This window comes from Pectinophora gossypiella, chromosome 23, assembly GCF_024362695.1.
Source record: "Pectinophora gossypiella chromosome 23, ilPecGoss1.1, whole genome shotgun sequence".
Lineage (NCBI taxonomy): Eukaryota > Metazoa > Arthropoda > Insecta > Lepidoptera > Gelechiidae > Pectinophora > Pectinophora gossypiella.
The window spans coordinates 8,851,806-8,879,031 of NC_065426.1; the positions used below are offsets into that span (position 1 = coordinate 8,851,806).

General features: G+C 37.1%; 1 protein-coding gene across 14 annotated transcripts in view; it reads left to right on the forward strand.

Moving 5' to 3' along the window:
* The window catches only part of LOC126377611 (uncharacterized), a 63,974-nt gene that overhangs the window by 24,508 nt on the left and 12,240 nt on the right, over positions 1 to 27,226 (forward strand). Inside the window, exon 1 of one of the 14 annotated variants that reach the window (XM_050025449.1) lies at positions 5,712 to 6,037. The exons of 5 other annotated variants lie outside the window; for them this stretch is intronic. In XM_050025449.1, coding sequence (XP_049881406.1) covers positions 5,944 to 6,037 — 94 coding nt within the window. In that variant the 5' untranslated portion in view covers positions 5,712 to 5,943. Of the gene's footprint in view, positions 1 to 5,711; positions 6,038 to 13,991; positions 14,147 to 14,957; positions 15,101 to 15,986; positions 16,341 to 18,392; positions 18,521 to 21,506; positions 21,633 to 24,078; positions 24,252 to 25,295; positions 25,463 to 26,586; positions 26,716 to 27,226 lie in introns of those variants that run through there. 8 more of the 14 variants (XM_050025447.1, XM_050025445.1, XM_050025448.1 and 5 more) reach the window with 8 other exon arrangements.

Here is a 27,226-nt window from a genome sequence, read left to right on the forward strand (position 1 = left end):
AGCATTAGCCACCACCTCGCTATTTTGGGTACCAGGTCTCGTTTAGTGAGCGTAGTGCGTAATGCACTACAGTCTGTTATAACTTTGAATTCTAAACCAATCAAATATACCCTAAACTTCTTCAAGGTGAGTACAACTGCCATAGTTTCTAGCTCATACGAATGCCAGAAAGCTTCTTCCCGGGTCGTTTGACGGCTAAAATATGCGACTGCCCTAAATAACGTCCCGTCATTGGGTCTCTGCAGCAAAATACCACCTAGTCCTATTTTGCTGGCATCGCAGTGAACCTCTGTAGTAAACTCTGGGTTATACAAAGCCAGTATGGGGCGATCAACTAGTTTGGCTTTGACATCGCGAAAAGCTATTTCCTGTTCCTCTCCCCACTGCCAAGGAGTATCGACCTTTGTAAGCATTGTCAACGGTCTGACCATCGCAGCAAAATTTTTAACAAACCGCCGGAAATAGCTGGCAAGACCAACAAATTGCCTTACTTGATGCACATTTGTTGGTTTGGGAAAATCGGAAACTGCCTTGATTTTTTTACTACCTGGTTTAAGTCCTTCCTCTGATATTTCGAATCCAAGATAATCGATTTCGGATTGGAAGAAGAAACATTTTTTTAAATTTAATGTTAAGTTCGAGCTGTGTAAAAGTTCAAGGATTGTTTCCAATTTGTTAAAGCCTTCCTCAAATGAACACCCTGTCATAAGCAAGTCATCTAAGTACGGGATTGCTAAGTCAAAGCGTTTAACACCAAGAGCCCGGTTTATCATGCTCTGGAACACGGCGGGGGCATTTACGAGACCGAAGGGCATCCTTGTGTACTCGTAATGCCCGTCAGGGGTTACGAATGCTGTGAGATGCCGAGAATCCTCAGAGACAGGTATTTGGTGATATCCAGATGCTAAGTCTAAACTCGTGAAATAACACTTTCCACTAAGACGATCCAATTGGTCATCTATGATAGGCATCGGATAACTATCTTTTACAGTCTTTTTATTTAAGGCCCGATAGTCTATGCAAAGTCTGTATTCGTTGTTCTTTTTACGTACTAAAACTATCGGGCTGGCATAAGCTGACTCGGACTCCCGTATAATACCATTTGCTAAAAGCTCTCCTATCATCTCTCTAACTTTCGCACGCTCACTAAAGGGAAGTCTATAGGGCCTGTAAGTAACCGGTGTACTATCGTTTAGATGAATGGTCATTTCCGTAATATTTGTTAAGCCTAGCTCTTGGATGTTGAATGCAAAGCAGTCTCTAAACTTATTCAGTAGCTGCAAGAGTCGACACTTTTCATCTTCCGTGACCTTAGGACCGATGTTCAGCATATCTCCCGTAATAGGCTCCTTAATAGTTACGGGAGCCGTATCCGAGGCTTGTCCTCCGACGTCGATAGTATTGATGTCAATTTTGTTGGGTTGTAAAGAAAATAACTCTTTATTATCGAGTTTTACAGCTCGGCCCAAAAGTCTGAGCTTTTTTAGAGTCAAACTCTTCTGGCTGACGTTCAAGACTATAATACGACCTTTTCCTTCCGAAAACTCATATATACCTTGTAACACTATATATTCATAACCCGGTTTCATACACACATTACCCGGAACAAATAATAAACCTGTGAAGTTTTCATCTGTATGCACGTCTATATCTTTTAACCCTACAAAATTTTCATCATCCGTATTGTAAACATCCAACCGTGATGTTTCCGAGTTGTCGCAGTACAGAACTAAATTTGAACTTGTCTTATGAACCACTACTGATGGTAGTTCAGTCAAAGACTGTCCCACTAGTGCATCGGTGTTAAGTAAGTGATCAGAAACAACGTAGGCTTCTATGTCTGCTTCTACTGCGTCTACTAGGATAGTTACTAAAACCCTACCTATCGGTACAGTGCTTCCTAGAGCAAACCCTTTCATGATCGGAAGCCTAGTTCTATCTAATACAACGTTTAGAGACCTTGCCACCGAATCTTTTATAAGTGTACACTGACTACCAAAATCTATATATGCCGAACATGTAACACCATTGAGCAGTATAGTTTTAAAATACTTACTATTAGTTTGATCAGTTGAAACAATTTGCATTACTTGTTCAGTTCGATTAGTTTTAATATCAGTGGTATTTCCTGTAATTTGTTTATTACGAGTTGAAATTATATCGCAGTATTGCGAGCTATGACCAAGTTTTAAGCATTTATCACATTTTCTTGGCGGTTTTGTACAATTGCGAGATATGTGACCACTCTCGGAACAATTATAACATTGTACGGGTACTCTATATTTTGATTTATCACGAAAAGATCTGTTAGATGGAGTACTCCGGTTTGTCTCGGAAACTTTCATGTGAAGAGATTCATTTTTATGTGTCTGTATTTCTCTTTTGGAAGCAGCTTGCACTATATTTCTCTTTGATATACGGCGTAAATATTTAAGTAATTGCGATGGCCTTTTAAAACTAGAGCCCTGTGCGTTGAGCCGAATACCATTGTCATAAATACCATTTATTATACAGTCTACTGCATTCCTGCCCGTAATACTGCACATCTTAACTAATCTAGCTTTTTCATGGAAGTACTCTTCTAATGACTCTTCTCTTCTACTCCTCCTATTGAGCATTTCCAATAAGCGATCAGCATAGTTTCGATCTTCCGGAAAAGTCCTGATTATCTTCTTCTGCCACTGTCTCCAAGTCAGGTTAATGGTACTTCTACCCTGATACCATTTTTTAGCTTGTCCCGCCAATTTAGGTATTGCATAGTAAACTATTTGTCTTTCGTTCCATTTATAAATTTTCGCGGTCTCGTTCACCTTGCGAATCCAATCTGCCGCTGTCTGCGAGTGACAGTCCGGGTCAAACTCTGGTATCACGTGTTGTGCTCCTTCAAATGAATTGCCCTTCTTACACATTATTTCAGCGAATCTTTCCATAAAATCTTTATATTTTCTATGAGATGAACTCGAATTTCTCCGCCTTTTATTCCTTCGAGATGATCGTGCTCTCGATCGAGACCTTCTAGTCTCTGTCGAAGAATCAGAATAATTATCGTATGAACTATGACGGCGGTGACGTTTCATGTTGCTCCGTAGGTTGCGTCTACAATCACTACCATTGCTGCTATCATCGCTACTATCGTAGCTGTCCGCCGACGAGTCGTCTGTCTGATGACGGTCGCGACTGTGGCGTCGCGATTGGTAAGTATCGCGCATGCTTCGTACACGTCTAGAAGGTACTGAGCTACGAGACGTAGTGCTGGCTGTGCAATACGACGACTTTCGAGATCGACGTGATCTGCTGCGATAAGTTGCACGCTTCGGTCGCCTTCTGTTGTGTCTGGTTGTGGACCGTCTCCGTTTTTTCCCGCGCGTGGTACGATAAGGGCTTCGTGAGGATCGGCTGTATCCCCTATTGTTTTCCTTTAATAAATCTTCCCTAATAGGTGGAGTGTATCGTGACCCTGATCTTTCGTGTGACGGCATGATAAAGCAGTTCAATAGCGCAGAGACTCGTGTTTCTCTCCGACGTTCTTACCACTTCTGAATTATTGCAGTATACTCGGGGTCACATATGAATTTAAGAAAAAGACTTCTTTAATAGAATTATTAAGTATTTTTAATTTTCTTTCGCGTAACAAATTTTATTCACATTCCAGTACGAACCACACAGAACCAATGATCTACCCTCACTCGCGCCACCTATACTTGACATTCAATAAGTCTGTTCTTGTTGACCAAATGTTTTCATTTACAAACTTTTCATTAACCAATTAGAAAAATGTCCAGGATAGGTGTACGCTAACAGAAAGCAATATTGCAATTTGACATTTGCGCATATAAAAGTAAGTGCGCAATGCAAACAGATGTCAAATAGCAATATTGCTTTCTTAGATTATAATTGCTTCGATGTGGCCATTTTAACCCACCAGTCGTACCTTAGGTTATACATAACATAAACAGCCTATATACGTCCCACTGCTGGGCACAGGCCTCCCCTCAATCAACCGGAGAGGGTATGGAGCATACTCCACCACGCTGCTCCAATGCGGGTTGGTGGGGTAAGTTACAAGTAACACCAAATGAAAACAAATAGGTATCTACTAAAAAGGTTTTATGCTGTAGATAAGGTACATAGTACATTAAATATCACGCAGAGGTTGAGCAGAGAATAGATTTCGAATGTGATTCGAAAAAGATGAATTCGAACTTTCTAGGCTACGTTCCTACGTTCAATGACAAAATAGAGGGCGCTGTACATATTTTCTAAAACTCACGTCTATATCCCACCGGGATAAGCAGAGAATATAGAATTCCATTTGCTTCGATCCTGACACACTTCTCTTGCTTCTTCCACAGTATAAGGGTGAATATCAAAATGTGCCAAGTTTGGTGGTGAACTGTCATATAATTTTTTCGTGAAAAATTGGGTTCCTTTTGGATCTTTTTCATGTCGGAACCCAATTTTTCACGAAAAAATAATATGAAATTTCGCCACCAAACTTGAAATTTTGATATTCACCCATAAATGAGACCCTTTTATTATAACCAGGCACAATTACATCTTCCACTCATTATTATTCTGATCAAAATAAAGAGAAGCAATATAGGTAGCAACGTAATTCTATACATGTGATCCAAATATCAAGCAACAATTATTTTTATATTAATGCTTCTGCCATTTCATTGTACTTCGGAATAAATATCCGAGTAATGAGAAAGTAATTTTTTTTTTGTTTTCCCCGAAGGGTAAGGCAAAGGGAACTATGCCCATACAGCCATGTCTTACGTATTTTTTTTCTTGATGATTAATGAAATGATGAAAGGTGATGATGATGATGAAACCTAAGCCCCCACCCTCGGAGTAGACTCCTACTCCGAACCCCAAACGAATTAACTCAAAAGTCCGCATAAACTTTCGAGTTATGAAGCGGCTTCCTGGCACGAAGCGAAAACAGGCAGATACACTTTGTTTATTGAATACTCCGATATAATAACACTCGCGAATGTCTTCCGACTAACTTAATGCGATCATTAACCACAAAACACCACTTCGTATTAATTATTTAGATTATTCAATGAAGAAAGCAACTGTCCCGTTCCAGTTTCCCGCCAAAAAGCCAATGAGAAAGTAAGTAATGAGCATGTTAAAGCTGAATAACGCCATCTATATTGTTTTTGGTGAACGTAGCCTAAAAAGTCCCTCATTTTCTATTTAAATCGCTTATGGTATAGTCTTCTTACTATTCTGTTAGATTGGGTTAAATCATTCGAGAACATTCTAGTACAATTTGATGTAATTTGTACTTTGATACGTATTATATTGTTTATCCATTTACTGCCATCTAGTATCGAGTAGGAGTATTATCATTGATAGTTTCTAAGCATTTTGATAAAAGCGCGCGCTTTTGTTTCAGTATAGTTCAGAATATATTACATAGATAGCGCTGATCAGAATAATAAAAATAGATTTTATTCAAAAAGTCTTTCAACTTTTTTAATTAATTTGAAGGCTGAACAGTTTTTACTTCATAATACAATGACGTTTTAGTTTTTGTTAATGTCAGAAGTGACGTCAGTCTCCTACAATTTAGCAATCCTGTGTCCCAATATGCATTGATAAGATAAAATGATAAAGTTTATCTATGTAATGCAAAAGTGGTTTTTAATATCATCCCTTTTAACAGTTTATCAGTGAGCAATATACGTTTCACTTGTAACATTTCATTTTAAAATATTTTCCTCGTTTGTCACAATACAAAATAATTCATTAGGTACTAATGATTTATTGTGTTCAATATTGACTTAATAAATACAATAACATTTCGAATCGTAATATTGGCGGCAAATGACGTGTTATTTTTTAATGGCAAAGGACTGATTTGTACAGCCTATATCATTGTGGTTTGTTTTTTAATTTACTTATAAACTTAAATGAAAGTGCGTTACTATGAATTCTAACATTTTACTAGGTTTACCGGCCGCCTTTGGTGTTATTATAGTGTTGTGTATGTGTATCCGATGTTGCCTTCTATTCTGTCCTGGTAAGTTCAATCAATAAGTAACAATATGAAATTAATAAAATATAATCAAAAGTTAGTAATCAATAGTTATTATGAATATTATTATGAGTTAGCGGCTAAGCTCAAGCATGCCAGTACGCGGAACTGAAAACTTCATACATGTTTGTGCCCGTGGCTTTTGAGACTGCACGTCCATGGGGTAGTGAGGCGAGGGAATTGATCAGGGAGATCGGCTGGAGACTCAAAGTCAGAGGGGGTGACCCTAGGTCTGCGTCTTACCTGGTCCAACGCCTGTCAGTGGCTGTGCAAAACGGGGCAATGCCGCTAGTGTAATGGGTTCGTTTGGACCAGGTCAGATTCAGAACACTTAAAACGTCTAGTTGAACATGATAAAGTTACGTATGTTTCTGATTATGTGTTTTGATTTTATTTTTATGTTATAATAATAATTAACGAATAATATTATAACTTAATAAATACTTTAATAAAGAAAATTTAATTATTTATTTAGTAATATTGAACAATAAAGGATTTTGTTATGCATAGTTTGAAAATAACAGAAAATAAAAGTTTCATCACAAAATAAATAATACTCGATTTATAACCATGAAAAGATTCCCATTCGATCTGCAAATTTCTTTTTCCGGAAATCCGGGGACAGGATTCTAAATAGGTACTAAACAGCACCCACTATTTTTACTGGCTGACTCATTATCATCATCATCATCTTCTATTTTTAAGACTTTCGTAGGTTTGATAACATTTTATAACAATCTGCGTACCTACTCGTTTTTGTACCAAACTCGCAACGCAACCACACCCGCCCCATCCTCTTCATCTTATCCACACCAGCACCCGCGACCTGCTTCACCACCTAATCCGTACCAGCACCAGCATCTGCACCCTCCCTTCCCCTCTCACCCATACCAGCACCCGCGTCCTCCTACCCCACCTAACCCGTACCAGCACCAGCATCTGCACCCTCCCTTCCCCTCTCACCCATACCAGCACCCGCGACCTGCTTCCCCACCTAACCCGTACCAGCACCAGCATCTGCACCCTCCCTTCCACTTACACCCATACCAGCACCCGCGACCTGCTTCCCCACTTAATCCGTACCAGCACCAGCATCTGCACCCTCCCTTCCCCTCTCACCCATACCAGCACCCGCGTCCTCCTACCCCACCTAACCCGTACCAGCACCAGCATCTGCACCCTCCCTTACCCTCTCACCCATACCAGCACATGCCCATATCATAACTTTAAAACTACTAAGTCTATTTTGATGAAATTTTCACTGTTTCCTAAAATAAACGGTACATAAACTAATGAGTTACCACCCGGTTACAATAATAAAATAATATATTTAGCAGTACCTAAATCAATTTATCCCTATCTTCTTTTTCTTCTGTCGTGTGGGTTGTGAGGTGGATTACCAACCCCATCAACACTGGTGTCAGGGTTACTATTGAGCCGCCAAAGGCCCCTGTCAGGGCTCATGTAACGACTACTAACTTACATCAGTAAGTAGTAACCGGTACCAACGGCTTAACGTGCCTTCCTAAGCACGGATCATCTTACTTTCGGTCAATCAGGTGATCAGCCTGTAATGTCCTAATCAAACTGGGGATCACATAATAATATTTGTGATATGTCCCCACTGGGATTTGAACCCGGGATCGTGAGCTCAACGCTCAAACCACTGGACCACAGAGGCCATTTTTTATCCCTATAGCAACATTAATATACATCAATGATTTATCCCATCCATTATACCTACTTAAACAAAACTATTAAATCTCCGTCCTTCACCATAGAGACGACACCTGTTAATTCACCAATCAGCTTCATTCATAGAAGTAGATACTAATTATGAATGAAGTCTTTGATTGAGCATAAGGGTCTTAGCTCACTGAGACACCATAGTGGCACAACCAACAGACATCAGCAGCTGGATGTGTTTTTTTTTTGACGTGACTTATTGTATATTTGCCGCAGAAGACAAATGGGGAGCGCAGAAGGGACCCGGTACAAAATTTAAGATAACAGGCCTGAGGGTGCCTAATTGGGCGCGAACCTCGGCTCAGGGCATCGTTCTTCTTCTTATCGTGTGGCTTGTGAGGTGGAATACCAGCCTCATCAAACCTGGTGTTAGGGTTACTATTGAGCCGCCAAAGGCCCCTGACATAGCTCATGTAACGACTACTTACTTACATCGATATGTAGTAACCGGGACCAACGGGTTAACGTGCCTTCCGAAGCACGGATCATCTTATTTTTTGGAATCAGGTGATCAGCCTGTAATGTCCTAACCAAAGTAGGGATCATAAAGTGATTTTTGTGATTTGTCCCAACGGGATTCGAACCCGGGACTTCCGGATCGTGAGCCCAACGCTCAAACCACTGGACCACGGTTGATGGGGTTGGTAATCGACCTCACAATCCACACGATAGAAGAAGATTTCTAATCCATGATGGATCATTTTGTGAATGAATCGGGAATCACACGTCGTGTGTGGTTGATCTATCATAGTTATTGTTACTGTATCTACCACACTGCACTGCATACTGCGCCATCATAGTACATCCCACGCGAGTCATAATGTCAATTGGATAATTGCATCCGTTACTGTGTACAGTCCAACTCGGTTATCTTTTTTTATACCGTAGCATCATCATCATCTTCCTAGCATTATCCCGTTTTCCACAGGGTCCGCTTACCTAACCTGAAGATTTCACAGGTCCGGTTTTTTACAGAAGCGACTGCCTGTCGGACCGTCCAACCCGCGAAGGGAAAACCAGCCCAATACAGGTTAGGTCACATACCTCCGAAAATGCATTTCTCGGGAATGTAGGGCTCCTCACGATGTCCTTCACATAGCTCGTGATAATCATTTATGATCCAAACATGAATTTGAGAACAAATTCGACAATCATTGGTTTAGGCCTGCGTATTCGTAGCTGCAATGTCAAAGTGAGAGGCAAGCGTTCTACCAACTGGGCTATGGTTAAAATCACATCCGAATGTCATTTTTCAAAATGGCGGTTGCATGGTTTTCACTTTAAGGCGATAAGCTCATATTGTGATGGCATCACAGCATCACAGTAGTGATGCCTAGTTTAGTTAGGACTAGTGATATCCAGCCAAGTAGTTAATGCCATCTGCGGCAAAACTACAATAAGTCAAGTAAAAAAAAAAAAACTAGTGACGTATCGTTCTCGGGAATGTTCGAGAACCGCAATGTTCCCATTGTAAAAACCCTTTAATGGTAAGGACACTAACTGCTTTTCCTTTTTAATTTTTTTTCTTTCTTATACTCGGCCTAATTTGTCTAAAAGTAAGTTAATAGAGCTCTTTTTATATCATCATCATCAGCCGTATGACGCCCACTGCTGGGCATAGGCCTCCCCCAAGGATCTCCACGACGATCGGTCCTGCGCTGCCCGCATCCAGCTACTACTTGGCCGGAGTAAAAGAGAGTTTTCATACCAAATGCGCGTTAGGGCTTTTCCAACCTTTTTCTTGTATTCCGTGTCCGTAGGGTGATACACCTGTAGTCCATCAATCTTTTTATATAAGTTTTCTTAAATTTTGAGTTACTGCTGGGATCATTCCCAAAGTGGTTAGGACATTGCAGGCTGATCACTTGATTGTCCGAATGTACGATGATAAGTGCTTACCCAGAAAATATATTCACCCTAAGATGTATTATACCTACTAAACCTGATTGGACTGTGTTGTCACAGCCAATCGCCTTAATAGATATACTAATTAGCCCTTTAACTAAATACCGTACATAACCTACATTGTAACTGCCTAACCAATGTTCCATATCTATCGTAAACACAAAATACACACAAAACATAATAATACAGGGTATTAGTGACATCGTAACGAAAACTTTGAGGGATGATTCAGACCATGATTCTGAGTTGATATCAAGTGGAATTTTCCGTTGCAGAAGTATGGATAGGAAAATAATTCAAAAAAACACAAAAAAAATCATGAATTTTTTGACAGGAAATTCCACTTGATATCAACTCAGAATCATGGTCTGAATCTTTTCCCTCAATATTCGTTACGGTGTCACTAACACCCATACCTACTTGTATGGCTACCGTATGTACTTATACGGGGTGTAAGTGACATCGTAACGAATACTGAGAGGGATGATTCAGCTGATTATTCTGAGTTAATATCAAGTGGAATTTTCCATCGCAAATGTATAGAATTGAAAATAATTTTAAAAAACTAAAAAAAAAATTACATGATTTTTGCGACGGAAAAATCCACTTGATATCGATTCGGAATCATGGTCTGACTCATCCCTCAAAGTTTTCGTTACGACGTCACTAACACCCTGTATATATATTGAACACTAGCACTGTTTATAACACTTGTTTTGTGTTTGACACAAAATATTCAATTTTCAATGTTGGATCTTTTTTTGTATAACTAGCTGTTTCCCGCGGTTTTACCCGTGTGTTTCCCGTTTTCCCGTTCCCGTGGGAATATCGCAAAATCCTTTCTTAGTGCTCCCGTACACCTTAAAAGGAACCTATGTTCCAAATTTTGAGTCTTTAGACCTAGCGGTATTGGCTGTGCGTTGATATGTCAGTCAGTCAGTTTCTTCTTTTATATTTTAGAAGAAGAAGAAGATTAATTATACCTATTTTAGTCATTTATCTAAACGATTACGTCTTACACTGCAAATGTTATGTGCACCTATAATTGGCTTATACAACAGTTCAATTCCTGATGTAACTTTATTTATTTTACGTAGTCATTTAAATAATTATTATAAGCTGTTGGTGTCATGGTAATTTAAAAGCCACGCTCTTGTCGGTATTATTTAGGGAAAAAAACTTTTTTAGGGAAAAATAGTGCAGTGGCTTCTTGCCTTCCGCCCCGCAGTATTCTGTCTGACGCAAGAGGGATGGCGCCCAGAGTAGTATATTTCAAAGCCGTACTAGGACTCTTGTCGTCCGCCTCTGAATAGTACTGAAAGTTACTGCTGACCTCTGTCAGGTTCCAGGTCCTTTCTGTCCTGGATTGCCGAACCGGCTCCAATCTTCGCCTCTGCAACCGTTGCGGACTTCCACTTTGTACTCCTTCCACATTATACTCCGTTACATTGTTCATTTGCTCCACCAACCCGCAGTGGAGCAGCGTGGTGGAGTATGCTCCATACCCCCTCCGGTTGATTGAGGGGAGGCCTGTGCCCAGCAGTGGGACGTATATAGGCAGTTTATGTTATATTGTTCATTTGGTGTACCTTTTATAAATAAATTAATAAATATAATATATTTTAGCAAGATACCTTAATGATATCTCAATGACTAATAGTTCTTATCAATGCATAGCGACATACGGTGTCCTGTTCTAATTCGGGGTGTTTTCCACTGGCACTAGATGTGTCGACAGTCGACACATCAACGACACAAATTGAGAGGGTTTTTTTTAGTATTAAATAAAAAAAAAACTTTCGTTAAGGCCTGTTTCTGGTTGTAGAAGTTATCAAAAAAAAACTTATTACTATTTATACCTACCTAAAAAACCAAGTAAAATAGGCTTTTTTACATTTTAGTTTTAAGTAGGAAGAAGATTAACGTTAAATGAATTATAAATGAACTGCATATAATATTTAAATGATTATTACAATCTTCGTCTACTTATTGATATTAACAAAATTTAATAAAAATAGAACTGTTGATAAAATATCGATATTTCAAACTTCGATAATTACTGATATATTTTAAAGAACCCTCAGCGCTTCCCATTTGTCCGGCCAAGTAGTTAATGCCATCTACGGCAAATCTACAATAAGTCATGTCAAAAAAAAAATTGATATATCGAGAATCCGATATTCAAAAAAATATCAACAGTCCAAAATAAGATTAAGAATAAGTGCAGATTTTAGTTTTTAAAATAGTTAGGTACATACATTTTATAAATTATATTTGACGACCTTACACAGGGTTATTGACTTCATCATCATCAGCCGTACGACGCCCACTGCTGGGCATAGGCCTCCCCCAAGGATCTCCACGACGATCGGTCCTGCGCTGCCCGCATTATTGACTTACATAAACTGCCTATATACGTCCCACTGCTGGGCACAGGCCTCCCCTCAATCAACCGGAGGGGGTATGGAGCATACTCCACCACGCTGCGGGTTGGTGGAGGTGTTTTTACGGCTAATAGCCGGGACCAACGGCTTAACGTACCCTCCGAAGCACGGAATCATCTTACTTTTTCGGACAATCAGGTGATTCAAGCCTGAAAATTCCTTACCAAACAAAGGACAGTCTCACAAAGTGATTTCGACAATGTCCCCATCGGGAATCGAACCCGGACCTCCAGATCATGAGCCTAACGCTCTAACCACTAGACCACGGAGGCTGTTAGGCATTATTGACTTATTGTTCGGTAATATAAGTAATCATCTTACTTTTTCGGACAATCAGGTGATTCAAGCCTGAAAAGTCCTTACCAAACAAAGGACAGTCTCACAAAGTGATTTCGACATTGGAGCAGCGTGGTGGAGTATGCTCCGTACCCCCTCCGGTTGATTGAGGGGAGGCCTGTGCCCAGCAGTGGGACGTATATAGGCAGTTTATGTATTTATGTTTTTAATATAAGTAATGCCATTTTACGCAAGTAACATAAAAAAAATGTTGGAAATGGTTAATTCTCTCTTTGATACAATCAATTTCAATAACATATAAAATTTACTCATCAGGTCATTCGCCTCAATGTTATTTACTGTTCTAGACAGTTGTAATCTTAGCTCAAAGACGTTTTGCCACTTGTAAGGTTCAGTCAACTGAATTTTATTGAATTCTAGAATTTTCTACTATATTTTTTTTTAGTTAAAATCTTTGATAGTTTTTAGTGATTTGTTTCTCATAAAAATGCCGAGTTCCATATTGAATATCATTTTGACTGTGACGTCATTCGCTCTTGGACTTTTTTTAGTTTTTAACGTGTCCTTTGGATGCGCGTATCTTATCGTCAAAATACGTGAGTTTTTTTTAACTTTAATAACCTTCAGCAACCCGCAGTGCAGCAGCGTGGTAGAGTATGCTCCATACCCCCTCCGATTGACTGAAATGAGGTCTCAGCTACAGAAGTGGGACGGACATCCGCAGTTTTTTTTTATTTTATTTTTTAAGTAATTATTTAAGTAAACAAGTTTAAGTAAACATATAAAAATTATGCCTCTCAGGATAGGCATTTGGGCTCTGTGGTGTACCGCCTCACATCTCCTTAACATTATCCCGTTTTTCACGTGGTCCGCTTACCTAGCCTGAAGATTTGGTTTTTTTACAGATGCGATTGCCTGTCTGACCTTCCAACCCGCGAAGGGAAAACCAGCCCAATACTGGTTAGGTCACATACCTCCGAAAATGCATTTCTCGGGAGCGTAGGTTTCCTCACGATAGTTTTCTTAACCGCATGAATCCGAAAACAAATTCGACAATCGTTGTTTTAGGGCTGTAGTGATTCGAACCTGCGACCTCAAAGTGAGAGGCAAGAGTTCTACCAACTAAATCACACATTCTCACCACTCACTCACTCATTATCATTTGCGGGTTTTGACTTCGAACGATATATGCTTGGGAATAACTATCTAAAAACCAGTATTAGGCAGTCAAATTACTTACTGAAATTGTATTGCTTATTTTGTTTTAATTACAACGACTCTTTGCTTAGGTTTTTCTTGCAGCTCTTCCTCGGCTGTACAGGTTGAGAAGCTGCAGTAGTATTAGGTGGCGAGAAGATACAACCCGAAAACCTTAACCATACCAAAAAAAAATACTATACAATATTTAATAAAATAGACACAAGACTTAAATCACACTTAACGACATTTTCCACTATCGTTTGCGGCCAAAGATAGTAATATCAGTTTAAAGATAAAATAATGTATTTTTAATACTGTGAAATTAGTCTTTAATACTCAATAATGTCTCGTAGACATTTTCGACAACGCATTTGATAATTATTTTGTGATATAATGTCCAGCAGTGTTTGGTTATTAATACTAATAACTACTATACCAGCTTTAATAATGTTGTTACTCTTCATATTCATTGTGTTATGTGTATTTATCGCGGGATTACTAAGTAAGTAATATTACATTTTTGAAAGAAAGAAAGAAACGTTTTTATAAATGTAGGGTGTTAGTGACATCGTAACGAAAACTTTGAGGGATGATTCAGACCATCATCTTCCTAGCAATATCCCTATTTTTAACAGGGTCCGTATACCTAACCTAAAGATTTGACAGGTCCGGTTTTTTACAGAAGCAACTGAATGTCTGACCAAGCCATACCTCCGAAGATGCATTTGTCGGGAATGTGGGTTTCCTCACGATGAGCATGTGCTAATCATTTTATGATCCAAATATGAATTCGAAAAACGATTTCGAAAATCATTGGTTTATGCCCGTGCTGGATTAGAATTTGCGACCTTACAGTGAGAGTCAGGCGTTCTACCAACTGAGCTATCATGTACCTTTGGCGGTAGTAATTATACGAGTCATTTCTATGAATAGTCTGTAAGTAGGTAGTAAGCACTTATGGCTGACAAATATCCGTATAAGTTGACAATCAGTTATTCCAGATAGACAATTATTGCATTTCCTAGTTCTGATATGTCCCCTTCCCCCGTCGGGATTTAAAATAATCTGTAATTTCAGACGTGAGCAAATTCATGTATAATATATGTAATTTAAGTATATGAGTATAATGTAATCTTATCAAAACATTCAACTTCGTTACTTTTGTCCTAAAAATCATGAACAATTAGCCCGATTTCGAATCGAGGTTGCGATGCGTGGTACGGCAAAAAGTAATAAAATTTTATCAAACACACTTAACGCCAATGATAACTAAGATACCCTAGCTTTGGTACCTAGATAGCCTGAAGCCATTCATATTTATTGCAGTGAATAACAAACTGTTTCGCAATGGCATTGGACACAAATTTCGCGTTTATTATAAGTTTATTGACGCCTCTATTGTGTTTGATGCTGGTTATTCTACTTGTTACGTTGTGTTCGACGTATTATAAAATCCGTGAGTGTTTATTGCATTATTTTTATTGATTAAACTCGAAAGTTATTTGCAATAGAAAAGTTTTCAACTAGTCAAATCAGTTACTTTTTACTAAACGTCAAAACACGAAATTATTAATTATGATGATGGAATTTGTATGAAAAAGCAACCTGTGACGTCATAGAAAAACGTGACAAAATATCGTACTTATTTATTTATATATAGACACACATTACATTTATTATTACATTTTCCTTTATTCAAATTTATATAAGTAAATGGAACAAAGAAAAATTAAAGATCTGTTTTTATTTAGTAATCAGAATTGATAATTTATCTTTGACCTAGGAAATTACCCAATTGTCATTTACCTTTCATAAATGGTAAGTACAGCCAGAAGAAGACCTGGACAAACATAATCGTAATCGAATTTAAGATGTTTTAAACAGGCCAAGAATACTTCGAATCGGAGAGCTTTTATGGAGACTTAGATGCGAGTGGAGCGAAATTCGAGTATTAGGATGGGAATATAAATGTGATTTGCATTAATAACATCATCACATCACTAATTTAAGAGCCACGCTCTTGTCGGTGTAGCATCCTCCATGCTACTTTTTAGGGAAAAATAGAGCAGTGGTCCCTCTTGCCTTCTGCTCCGCAGTACTCTGTCTGACGCGAGTGGGATATCGCCCAGGGTAGTCTATTTCAAAGCCGTAATAGAACTCCAGATTCATAACCTAAAAGGGCATTAATAATAACAATAAATAAATAATAAAAATAAGCATGAAATAAAGTTATACTTTTTTCTAGTACCTAATAGTCGACACGATTCGTCTTAATGGCATTTTTATTTTTTTAATGCGAACGTCGACACGACTCGGTGTAATGGCAAAGCGCACACAACGTGATAAAAGTGTCGAAGACGGCTCGAGCACTTGACGTTCATTTGTTCGTTCAAACGTTCAAATTCCATTTTTAAAATGATAAAAGATATATTTTTAAATTTAATAAATCTTACCAGCAAGATACCAAAAGATAAGATAAAGATAATTTAAATCTAAAATGGAATTGTTATTATAATACTGGCTGTTTTGACACGTGATTGTTTCTCAGTGAAAATTTTTGTGTTTTCGTTTGAATTTGGAACAATAATTTTAAAACAAAATGGATATCATATCGAGAATCATGATTGGAGCTATACTATTTATGTGTTTGTTTTTATTTTGGATGTGGTTTTGTTTCGGATCGTGTGTTTTGAGACGTAAGTAACTAGTTAACTACCTATATAAGTGCTTTAAGTTTGGGGGGGAGGATGACAAGCTTCAGTTGATCTTAGTTTTAAGTATAATTTGTGTTGTTAAATTGGGTTATAGAGTGAGAAATAGTGTGATAACAGAGAGATGTGGTATAAAAGACGATTTAGTCCACCGAAATAAAATTGTTAGAGGGTAAGACATTTAAAAAACGTCTAAAAAATTGGCTAGTTGATATGGAATTTTATGACTTGAATGAATATTTTCAACAACAATGATATTTGCCATACAACCATAAAGTTGAAGTTGAACAATGATATTTAAAATTGACAAATGTTTATAATGTGACTAATTATTAGGTACTTACTTAATTCCTTGATGCTCAATACTGACATTATTTGTAATATTGTACGTCCGACATGGACATGCTGTTGAGACAATTTTATAATGTTTGACACCTGCATGTATGTACCTACACAGCTTCTCAATAAATGTTTCTTGTCTTGTCTTGTCTTGTCTTGTCTTGTCTTAGTGACTAAGTTTCAGAAGGGAATGTTAAGTTGGTTTAGACATTAGACCGGATGAAGGATAATAGGATTACGAAAGCAATATATAAGGCGAAGGTTGGTGGTAGGGTTGGCAGAGGAAGATCTAGAAGTATTTACATCGACCAAATTGAAGATGTCCTTAGACAGGTTCAGTACGATCTACTATGAACCGGCGTGCGTGCATGAAACGATTGATGAATTTGGAGGAAGCAAGAGAAGTGTGTCAGGATCGAAGCTAATGGAATTCCATAGTCTCTGCTTACCTCGATGGGTAATAGGCGTGAGTTTATGTATGCATGTATGTAAGTATAATTTAACTTGCGCAGTTTGTAGTCCCGGAATAAAGTATGAAGAATATAGATTAGATTGAATAGATTTTTGTCCTACTTTATTAGCTATTGAGTTTATCAATATTGACGTAATTGACTATAGTTATAGCTATGGATTAAGTATAACAATACCAAGGTATTGTTCTTTGTTATAGCATGTTTGATTGATTTAATGTAAAATAATTGATTTTTAAACAAGACACGCATGGCGATTGCCGACTTCGAAATTAAAGGGCTTACATTACCCAATTTTATCGGGCCGATGCATTGGGTGTAGGTATCAAAAGTATGGCGAAATTGTGGCCCCCTACCCGATGAGCGATTACACTGCCCGACCTCGGGATCGGGCACGATGGATTGGGTATTGTAATAAGCCCTTTAAGGCCTGTGCCACACCCCGGACACTTCATACAAACAACTTCGTTTTACACAGACACTACACATTGACATTATCAACACGCGCAACTATGTGTGAAGTCTTAGGGCTGACAAGTTTTAGGGCTGCCGATTACAATACCTAATTTAACCGTCATTACTTACGTAGGAGGAGGAGGAGCTCGGTGGCGCAGGGGTAAACGCGCTCGGTCTGCGATTGTTGAAGTTAAGCAACTTTCGCAAAGGCCGGTCATAGGATGGGTGACCACAAAAAAAAAGTTTTCATCTCGAGCTCCTCCGTGCTTCGGAAGGCACGTTAAGCCGTTGGTCCCGGCTGCATTAGCAGTCGTTAATATCCATCAATCCACGCTGGGCCCGCGTGATGGTTTAAGGCCCGATCTCCCTATCCATCCACAGGGAAGGCCCGTGCCCCAGCAGTGGGGACGTTAAAGGGCTGGTGATGATGACTTACGTAGGTAGGTAGTATTGCTTACGAAAGAAGCTTTTATAAACATCAAATTGATATTTATTTATTTACCGCACAAATCAAACACAAAAGAAAAAAAATAAAAAACCTTTTTGGAGTATTATAAAATTACAGGTATAGCTTAAAATAAAATTAAATGGCGTTTACTAGAATCAGCCCCATAAGAAGACTAAACATACTACTAGACATTTTTGCGGTGAAAACGATAAACGAGTAATACTGATCTGTAGATACCACACCACAATACCTAAAAAACAGCTTTTTATCAGATAATTATGAACAATAATTATGTGACAACTTTTTATCATTAACTTTTTAAATTTCTTGACAAGCAGTCCATTATTTACTTTTTTTTTAAAAAATGGACACACTCGTTACTGGTTTGCTGTATTTGGCATTACTTGTAATTGTGTTTTGGTGTGTTTACGGGATTATGCTCAGGTTTTTCGGTGAGTTGGTTATAATTATACGTACTATGTCGGGGGTGTTAAAAATGCCACATCGAAGCAATTCATCTAAAAAAGCAATTTGACATTTGCGCATATAAAAGTAAGAGCGCAATGCAAACAAATGTCAAATAGCATAATTGCTTTTACATTGTTTTAAGTTTACGCGGTTATTATCATAATTAAAACACATAATAACGGGTTTTTACCGCGTTTAAAGCAGGGATATGAGCAGGGACATCCCGTGATCATGGCACTTGCAACAGTGTCGAAATATCGGGAGTCTCATATCCCTGCTTTAAACGCGGTAAGAACCCGTTATTATGTGTTTTAATATTGCTTTTTAGATGAATTGCTTTGATGTCGCCATTTTAACTCCCAGGTAGGTAAAAAAACGAGAAATTATATTATACTCTTGCGGCCTAGATTTCCAGACTCAATAGCTATACAACCCCTAGGTTGGATTTTAAAAGAACTTTAGACCTTAAGTCAATTTTAATAGTGTGATATATCTATACAGGGTGTTAGTGACATCGTAACAAAATCTTTGAGGGGTGATTGAGGACATGATTCTGAGAAGATATCAAGTGGAATTTTCCGTCGCAAAAGTATGGAATTGAAAATAATTAAAAAAAAAAACACAAAAATTTTCAGGAATATTCAGACTGAAAATTCCACTTGATATAAACTCAGAATCATGGTCTGAACCATCCCCCTCAGTATTCGTTACGGTGTCACTAACACCCATACCTACTTGTATGGCTACCGTATGTACTTGTGTGGGGTGTAAGTGACATCGTAACGAATACTGAGGGGGATGATTCAGCTGATTATTCTGAGTTAATATCAAGTGGAATTTTCCTTCGCAAAAGTATAAAATTGAAAATAATTTAAAAAAAAAACTAAAAAAAATCATGAATTTTGCGACGAAAAATTCCACTTGATATTAACTCAGAATCATGGTCTCAATCATCCCCTTAGTATTCGTTACGATGTTACTAACACCCTGTATACCGTTTTTGTTTGTAAATAACACTGTGACACGCGTGTATCTTCAAAGGGGCTGGCAGTGATGTCTAATATGATCACCCACTATAAGTCTCATTAACAGAGAGCGAGCCTATTCCCATTCACCTGGCACAAACTCCTCCATAGTCTACACATTACATTCATGTGACTAAAAAATAAAACCATTACGTTTTTCGTGTATCCGAAAACACAGATGAAATTCTACATAAGTTAATAAATTCAGCATGTATTATCATGTCACTTGGTAAAAGGGACCATTTTTAATTGAGCTTTTTAATAGTTTAATACTTGCGTGTAGGGTAAGGTGGTGCAGGAGTGCGCACTTAAAGTTCAATTAGTTCTAAAAATAAAACAAAAGCAATTAGGAAAATCAACTCTATTAAATATTATACAGTAACTAATAGACTATTATTTGGAATATATTATTTTCATCTATAATAATTATCTTTGGACGTATTTCAATTAAATCACAAAATGAGATTTGCGCACTCTTACACTCAGGTGTGTGTAAGAGTGCGCTATGAGACGGATAAGAGTGCGCAGTTTATTTGTCCACGCAAAAGGCACATATGTAAGCTCCTACGCCTGTATACGCTGTACATTTTTCATGCCACCAGTTTTTGCATCCGGAGCACTCAATCTAGTCTTCATCAATAGGTTTTTTTTATATATTACGTCGCACCCTCCACATTTCCACTTTTTTATTTTGGAAGCATTCTTAGGCTTTTTAGGCGTCTTAAAATCTAATCGAGGCTTTTTGGTTTTTTGTTCTACTTCTATCGGAAATGTAAGATCATATCTTCCTGATTTGATTGCAATTAAAGTTCTGAGCAACCTCTTTCTTAAAGTAGATACCGCAATTCCAAGAGATTTAGCAACCGATCTCTTACTTCACCTCCATTGACGCATTTACGAGCTTCTTCTTTCTAATAACGAAAGTGGACAATTTTGTCGGTCAGTTTTCCTTTATCTTCTGGTAATGCTGCAAGTCAATAAAAATTGCATAAAAATTAGAAATCACTAAAATATCCACCGTAGTGTAAGAGTACGCACGCGCCATCTTACACACCCTCGTAGTGCGCACTCTTACATTTTTTCTCAAATCGCAGTAATGACTTTACTAGCACCATCTCTGCGCAGCGATTATAATTATTTCTTTCGAGCGGCAAGTTGACAGGTTAGGTTGTTTAATAATTGTAATCAAATACTTGTAGTGGGTTGTTTTTTGAAACAATCACACATTGAAATAGTTGATATTTAACATAAAAAGCATTAAAAAACTTCGGGCTTACCTGAGAGACACAGTTTTCACTCAATCGCGATTATTTTTGGGGAGTGTAAACCGGCATAGTAGGTGTTCAAAACATGATTGAAATTAGCAGCAAATATCTTTCAGTTTTTGCACAGAGCCATATGCGCACTCTTATCGCCTGCGCACTCTTGCACCACCTTACCCTACTTTTGTTTCTTTTTGTTTTTCCAATAATTATAATAATTTAAATATATTACTTTTTGTTTTTAGTTTTAGCAATATAGTTTTAATTATTTGTAATGTTAAGATTAATAATATTTACTTGTTAAGTTTGTAATATTGAAGTGTTAAAAATAAATAATAATACTTGTCTTATAAGCGCCATCTATCGTGTTTTATACGCTTGTGTTTTGTTTTGTTATCGTGACTTCATACGAATCGCAAATAACGCCATCTGTGGGCAAATAGCGGAAGCATCAAATAAACAAGGAAAATAATTCTACTTATCTGTCTAAATAAGTATTTATCCCGGATGTAATGTACCTACATTAATGTACTCAATTGATTTTTACATCACACACATCAGAAATTACAAAGGCTTTTTTTATCTACGAATAATAATTATGTTATATTATCATTTCGATAACGTACTTTATATTATAATTTCGAATTTCAGTCAGGTGACCGCTTGTCTTTCTAACAGTATACTTTTTGATCGTTATTTTGCTTTTATTTGAAATTACAAAATGAGTGACGATTTTGTAATACTGTTGTTAGTTATGTTGAATATAGTTTTGTTTCCTGCAATCTTTATTCTGCTTGTGCGATTTATTCGTAAGTGTTTATACTTTACTGCTACATTTTACCCATTACCCGCATCTGTAACTGCGAGGTTATTGTTCCCTCAATCAGCGCTTATCGCTATCGACCCGCTAGGGTCCGATTAATTCTTTCAAATATTTTTCCTCTCAGACGACGCCCTGAGCCGAAGTTCGCGCCCAACTGGGCACCCTCAGGCCTGTTGTCTTAAACGTTGTACCGGGTGAGAGCGTTCAGCGGTCCCCATTTGTCCGGCCAAGTAGTTAATGCCATCTGCGGCAAATATACAATAAGTCACGTCAAAAAAAGTGAGGTTATTCCCTTATCGTTTATCGTTCTAGGTCCACTCCGGTCGATTAATTCTTTCGTATATTTAAGCATTGTTCCTCTATACTCGTCATTTTTGACCCTAGTTTAAATAATTTTAGGAGAAATTTTCTGGTCGCCTGAAGCATGTAATTGTAATTTTAATTTATTTTATAATTATTTCATAATTAATGTTTTAGTGATTGACATTTAAATTATCAATTTTATTTTACATTTTGAATGTTATAATTTAAATAACTAAAAATGTAGACCAAATGTTAAATGCTGACCAACTGCAAACTGTAATACCATTTTTATTGCGAATAAATGATTATGAATTATAATCGAATAAAAAAATATCTACTTACTAATCTTTTCCTTCTCACTTTTTCCTGTGTTCATCCATTTTTGTGATCTCAAAAAAAATGTCTTTTGATACTTTAGTATAACATTGAAGTAGTCGTTTTTCGCTATAAATATTGTTTTTATTTGTTGTAGTTTGTTTTGTTGTTGTTATTTGGTGTTGTATTTTGTTTTTATTTATTTATTTATTTTTTTTTTATTTATTTGTACACAATGAAACAGACACAAGAAACATACAAAGAAAACAGATAACAGACTTTGATGTGATTTGTTGATTCATTGATTATTTAGTTGTGTGCACTATTGCGGATATTAGATTTGATCTGCATTCTGTATACTATAATTGTGTTATTCTATTATCTGTTTGTGTACCTAATAAATAAATTAAAATATAATCCTCTCAGAAGACTGACCCTAGATTAGCGCCCAACTTAGCATCCTTAGAAGAGTTGTTTTAAATATTGTACCGGGTGAGAGCCCTCAGTGCTTCCTATTTGTCTAGCCAAGTAGTTAATGCCATAATATACTGCAAATATACAATATGACTTTAGTTTTAGTCCTCATTAAGTCCATTCTTTTTTCAATTTTATTTACCCGTCATTTTTTTATCCGCCGAAAAGGAAAGGGACGGTTGATTGACAATTGTTAAAGTTTATAGAATGAATGAATGAATAACCCGGGCGAATAAAATAGGCATCTGGCTGATATGCAACTTGTATGATGTGTGCTGTCGCGTAGGCGTATTATCTAAAATAAAATTTTCGGAGGATTTTTTAAATGTCTGCCTTAAATTGTCGAGTAAGTATAAATTTTATACCGGTCGATTACCCGTACTTTTCTTTTTGGCAGATAGGAAGATGACAGGTATAACATAAAATAAAATTAGATGGTGTGTGCTAAAATCAGCACAATTAGGTACCTTTGATGACTTGAAGATCCTTTATAACCTGCAAATAGTACTGGCCTTAAGCTGTTGTTAGGTACTACTACATGATTTTATCTTTTACATAGAATATACAAGGTGTTAGTGACATCGTAACGAATACTGAGGGTGATGATTCAGACCATGATTCTGAGTTGATGTCAAGTGGAATTTTCCGTCGCAAAATTCATGTTTTTTTTTTTATTTTTTTTTTTTTTTTTTTCAATTCTATACTTTTGCGATCTAAAATTCCACTTGATATTAACTCAGAATAATCAGCTGAATGATCCCCTTCAGTATTCGTTACGATGTCACTTACACCCCACACAAGTACATACTGTAGCCATACAAGTAGGTATGGGTGTTAGTGACACCGTAACGAATACTGAAGGGGATGATTCAGACCATGATTCTAAGTTGATATCAAGTGGAATTTTCAGTCGGAAAATTCATAAAAAAAATTTTTTTTTTAAGTTATTTTCTGTTCCATACTTTTGCGACGGAAAATTCCACTTGATATCATCTCAGAATCATGGGCTCGATCATCCCTCAAAGTTTTCGTTACGATGTCACTAACACCCTGTATACAGCTTAAAAGCTTTTAGATCTTTAAGACATAAACCTTTTGTTATGGACCAAATCCGAAGCAATCGATTAGTTTATCTCGTCATAAATCAGTCAATGATAGACGGCGAAAGTATCAGGTGATTATTGTTTTTTTCATATGCGTATCAAAAGTAGGTAAATAACTACCTAAAGTACCTATGTAAATGAAGAATTAAGATCTTGTTCTTATCAACCGATACAATGTTATCAGATGTAAACGTTCTAAAAATTACATTAATATGGCAAAATCTGATAGTTTATCGGAGATTGAAGCACTGTGCGGACTGGAATATTTACTTGGGATTCTTTTTGTTTTTAGATTTTTTATCTAGTTGGTTAATTAGGTGAAATGACTCACTATACAAGTTTGCTAGTATTTGTAATATTAAACATATTATTGTTCTGGATGATGTACGGATTACTTATGCGGTTTTTCGGTGAGTTTTTTTTTTTTGGTGAACGATTCGTTGTTAAATTCAGGGTGTTAAAAATCCCTATCATTTTACCAAACCGGCGCCCATGTATGAATATTTCAATCAATATAGAAGAAACTAAAATTGTGTATTATTAATAAGTGGATTCGCTTCATCTTGCATAATGCGCACAGCCAAGGAATGAATGGGCTGCCGGCGTCGGTGTTTCCTGGCTCTTATAACCTGGGGTCATTTAAATCACGGGTGAATAGGCATCTTCTGGGTAAGCTCGTCCCACCGTCGACCTCTTCTTCTCCTCGTGGAAGAACGAAGTCAAGAGCAAACCCACCTTAATTAAAAAAAAATGTATTCTATGGAAATAAGCATGATATTATATTACTTATATCTCTTTACAACAAATCAGCATGTTGCTAGCTTTGTCGTGTGGATAAATCTTTCCCCTTCCATGACTGAATTCTTCTTCATTTCAATGGTATAGTTATCACAGCCTTTATGATTTGTCATCATATGGGAAGAAATCACCTATGTATGATGAGTTTACAGATTATTCTGATTACATCGCATTGTAAAGCAGATTAGCCTCACTTGAAAGCTAATTTTTGCATCTTGACCATTATCATCCGCCGTCATCAACCTGATATTGTTAGTTCTTGCGTCTTGCGTCTTGACGCCTTAGCCAAAGTTAGGTAACGACCTATAGCGTCTCTGTTTATACTTCTTTTTATATAAAGTGATCTACATTATCTTCTTCTGTATGGCATCTTATATAGGTCTCTCCATCTTTGAGCAAACCTACTTCGTGCTCAAAATTAAGTACCTCATAATTCTGGACTTTGACATCAAAATTGTTGACGTCAGATCGTGCGATATCCCTTTCTCGAATATAATTTTCCATGACACGTACAAAAACATTGTAATTCTCATAAATACCAACTTATCGAATAATCGATTTATCTATGAAAAATAATTTAGTTTTGTACAAAAAGATATCTTTATCAGCCATTTTGGTACATTCATTATCTAAATTGAATTCGGATGTCAGTATTGATCGAACGATATTGGTAAAGTGGTGGAATTTGATGGAAAAAAACCGAAAAATACAGAACAAAATTGTGACTAAAAGTGCTTTTATTCCATTATAATGTCTGTAGCATTATTGTTTTGGGTGTCATTCTTTTTAATTATTTTAATTATTGTGGCTGTTCAAGAATTGAGTGAGTATTTGTTCAATGTCATTATTTTTACTTACTTCTAGTATACGATCTACTCTGAACCGGCGTGCGTGTACGAAGCGATTGATGAATGTGGAGGAAGCAAGAGAAGTGTGTCAGGATCGAAGCAAATGGAATTCTATAGTCTCTGCTTACCCCGGTGGGAAATAGGCGGGAGTTTATGTATGTATGTCTAGTCTTGAGGTTCAATGTTTACATTTGCCGCTTTTTATGTACTATGATGTTCATCTAGCAGATTCCTAAATCGAGTATTTTCCATCTCTCTTTTGACACTTTGTCGAAAAGACTCAAAAACATTTTAGTGTTTATAAATCTTATCCTTTTAGAAATATTCCTAATGTATGTGTTATTTACATTTAAATATTTGATTTCATTCGCAAATAAAAGATGGCGCTGTTTTGATAAATAGTTTCGAAGTTACACGTAAGATGGCGGTACCTGCAGATATCGTCATAGAGAAAATAAAATCAAATCAAATCAAAATAAACTTTATTGCACAAAACTAAAATTTCAACAATCAGACATGAATACAGTAAAATAATATATACTTACTGACACTATACTTCTAGAAAACAGAAAAAGTGAAACATCCTACAAATATTTTTTTTCTAGGCATAGATTGAGTTGCATTAATAAAATATATTGTCATAAATATTTAATTAGTTTTTTTTTTGCGGACTTAGCAAACGCTGCTTCTATTCTTCGCTCACGCAGCGAAGGCTGCTTAAGTCTTTTAAATATGATTCTCTCAGACGACGCCTTAGCCAAAGTTAGTGCCGAATTTTGCACCTTCAGGCCTGTTGTCTCAAATTTGGTACCGGGCGACGCCCTTCAGCGCTCTTCATTTGTCCACGAATTAGTCAAAAAGAACTGCTTCTATTGGTTGAACCCTACTTATTCATTATCTGTAGCATGTAGAAGAAATAAACGCACTATTAGGTATCAAGTATCAACGCATCACCATGATTTTGCTATTCCCAAGTTGTCAGTAAATCGATTATTTTCGTATTATGTTTATCATTGTTAATCAACAGATGATAATTTTTATCACCAACATTTTTTTTTGTTGACGATCAATGTCTACGATTTCCGCGTCTTTTAATATCGTATTTTTATTTAGTTGGTGATAGACGTTTAGTAATTATTTATTAAAATGCCTATCGTGGTAACGGTTATAGTCTTGTGCATATTCTTTTTTCTTGCTATGGCTGTTTTGACAACTTGGAGACAATTGAGTAAGTTGAAGACCAAACTTTTTTTATAAAGGCAGGCAAAAGTTTTATACAGTAACCAACCTAACCTAACCTAACATTTGTGATTCGATTTTGAGCAATACAATATTGCTTAGTTGTTTAGTAGCGGTTCTTTTCCCTCGCTGATAGAATCCTCGGATATGTAACAATAAATTACAGACGAATGCTCGTGAGGGACCCTCATGATAAAAGATCGAATATTTTTGATTCGGTCAGGATTCGTACCCTACTTGTCAGGCCTTTTTTTTTGACGTGGCTTATTGTAGATTTGCCGCAGATGGCATTAACAACTTGGTCGGACAAATGGGGAGCGCTGAAGGCTCTCACCCGGTACAACGTTTAAGACAACAGGCCTGAGGGTGCCCAGTTGGGCGCGACTTGTCAGGCCGGACGAGTGTGTTTACTATTGCCAATGCGATTTTTTTTATCTCTTAACGTTATTTCGGCGTCAGCGCCATCTATCTGAAACATTGAGTATTAACGAGGAAACCCA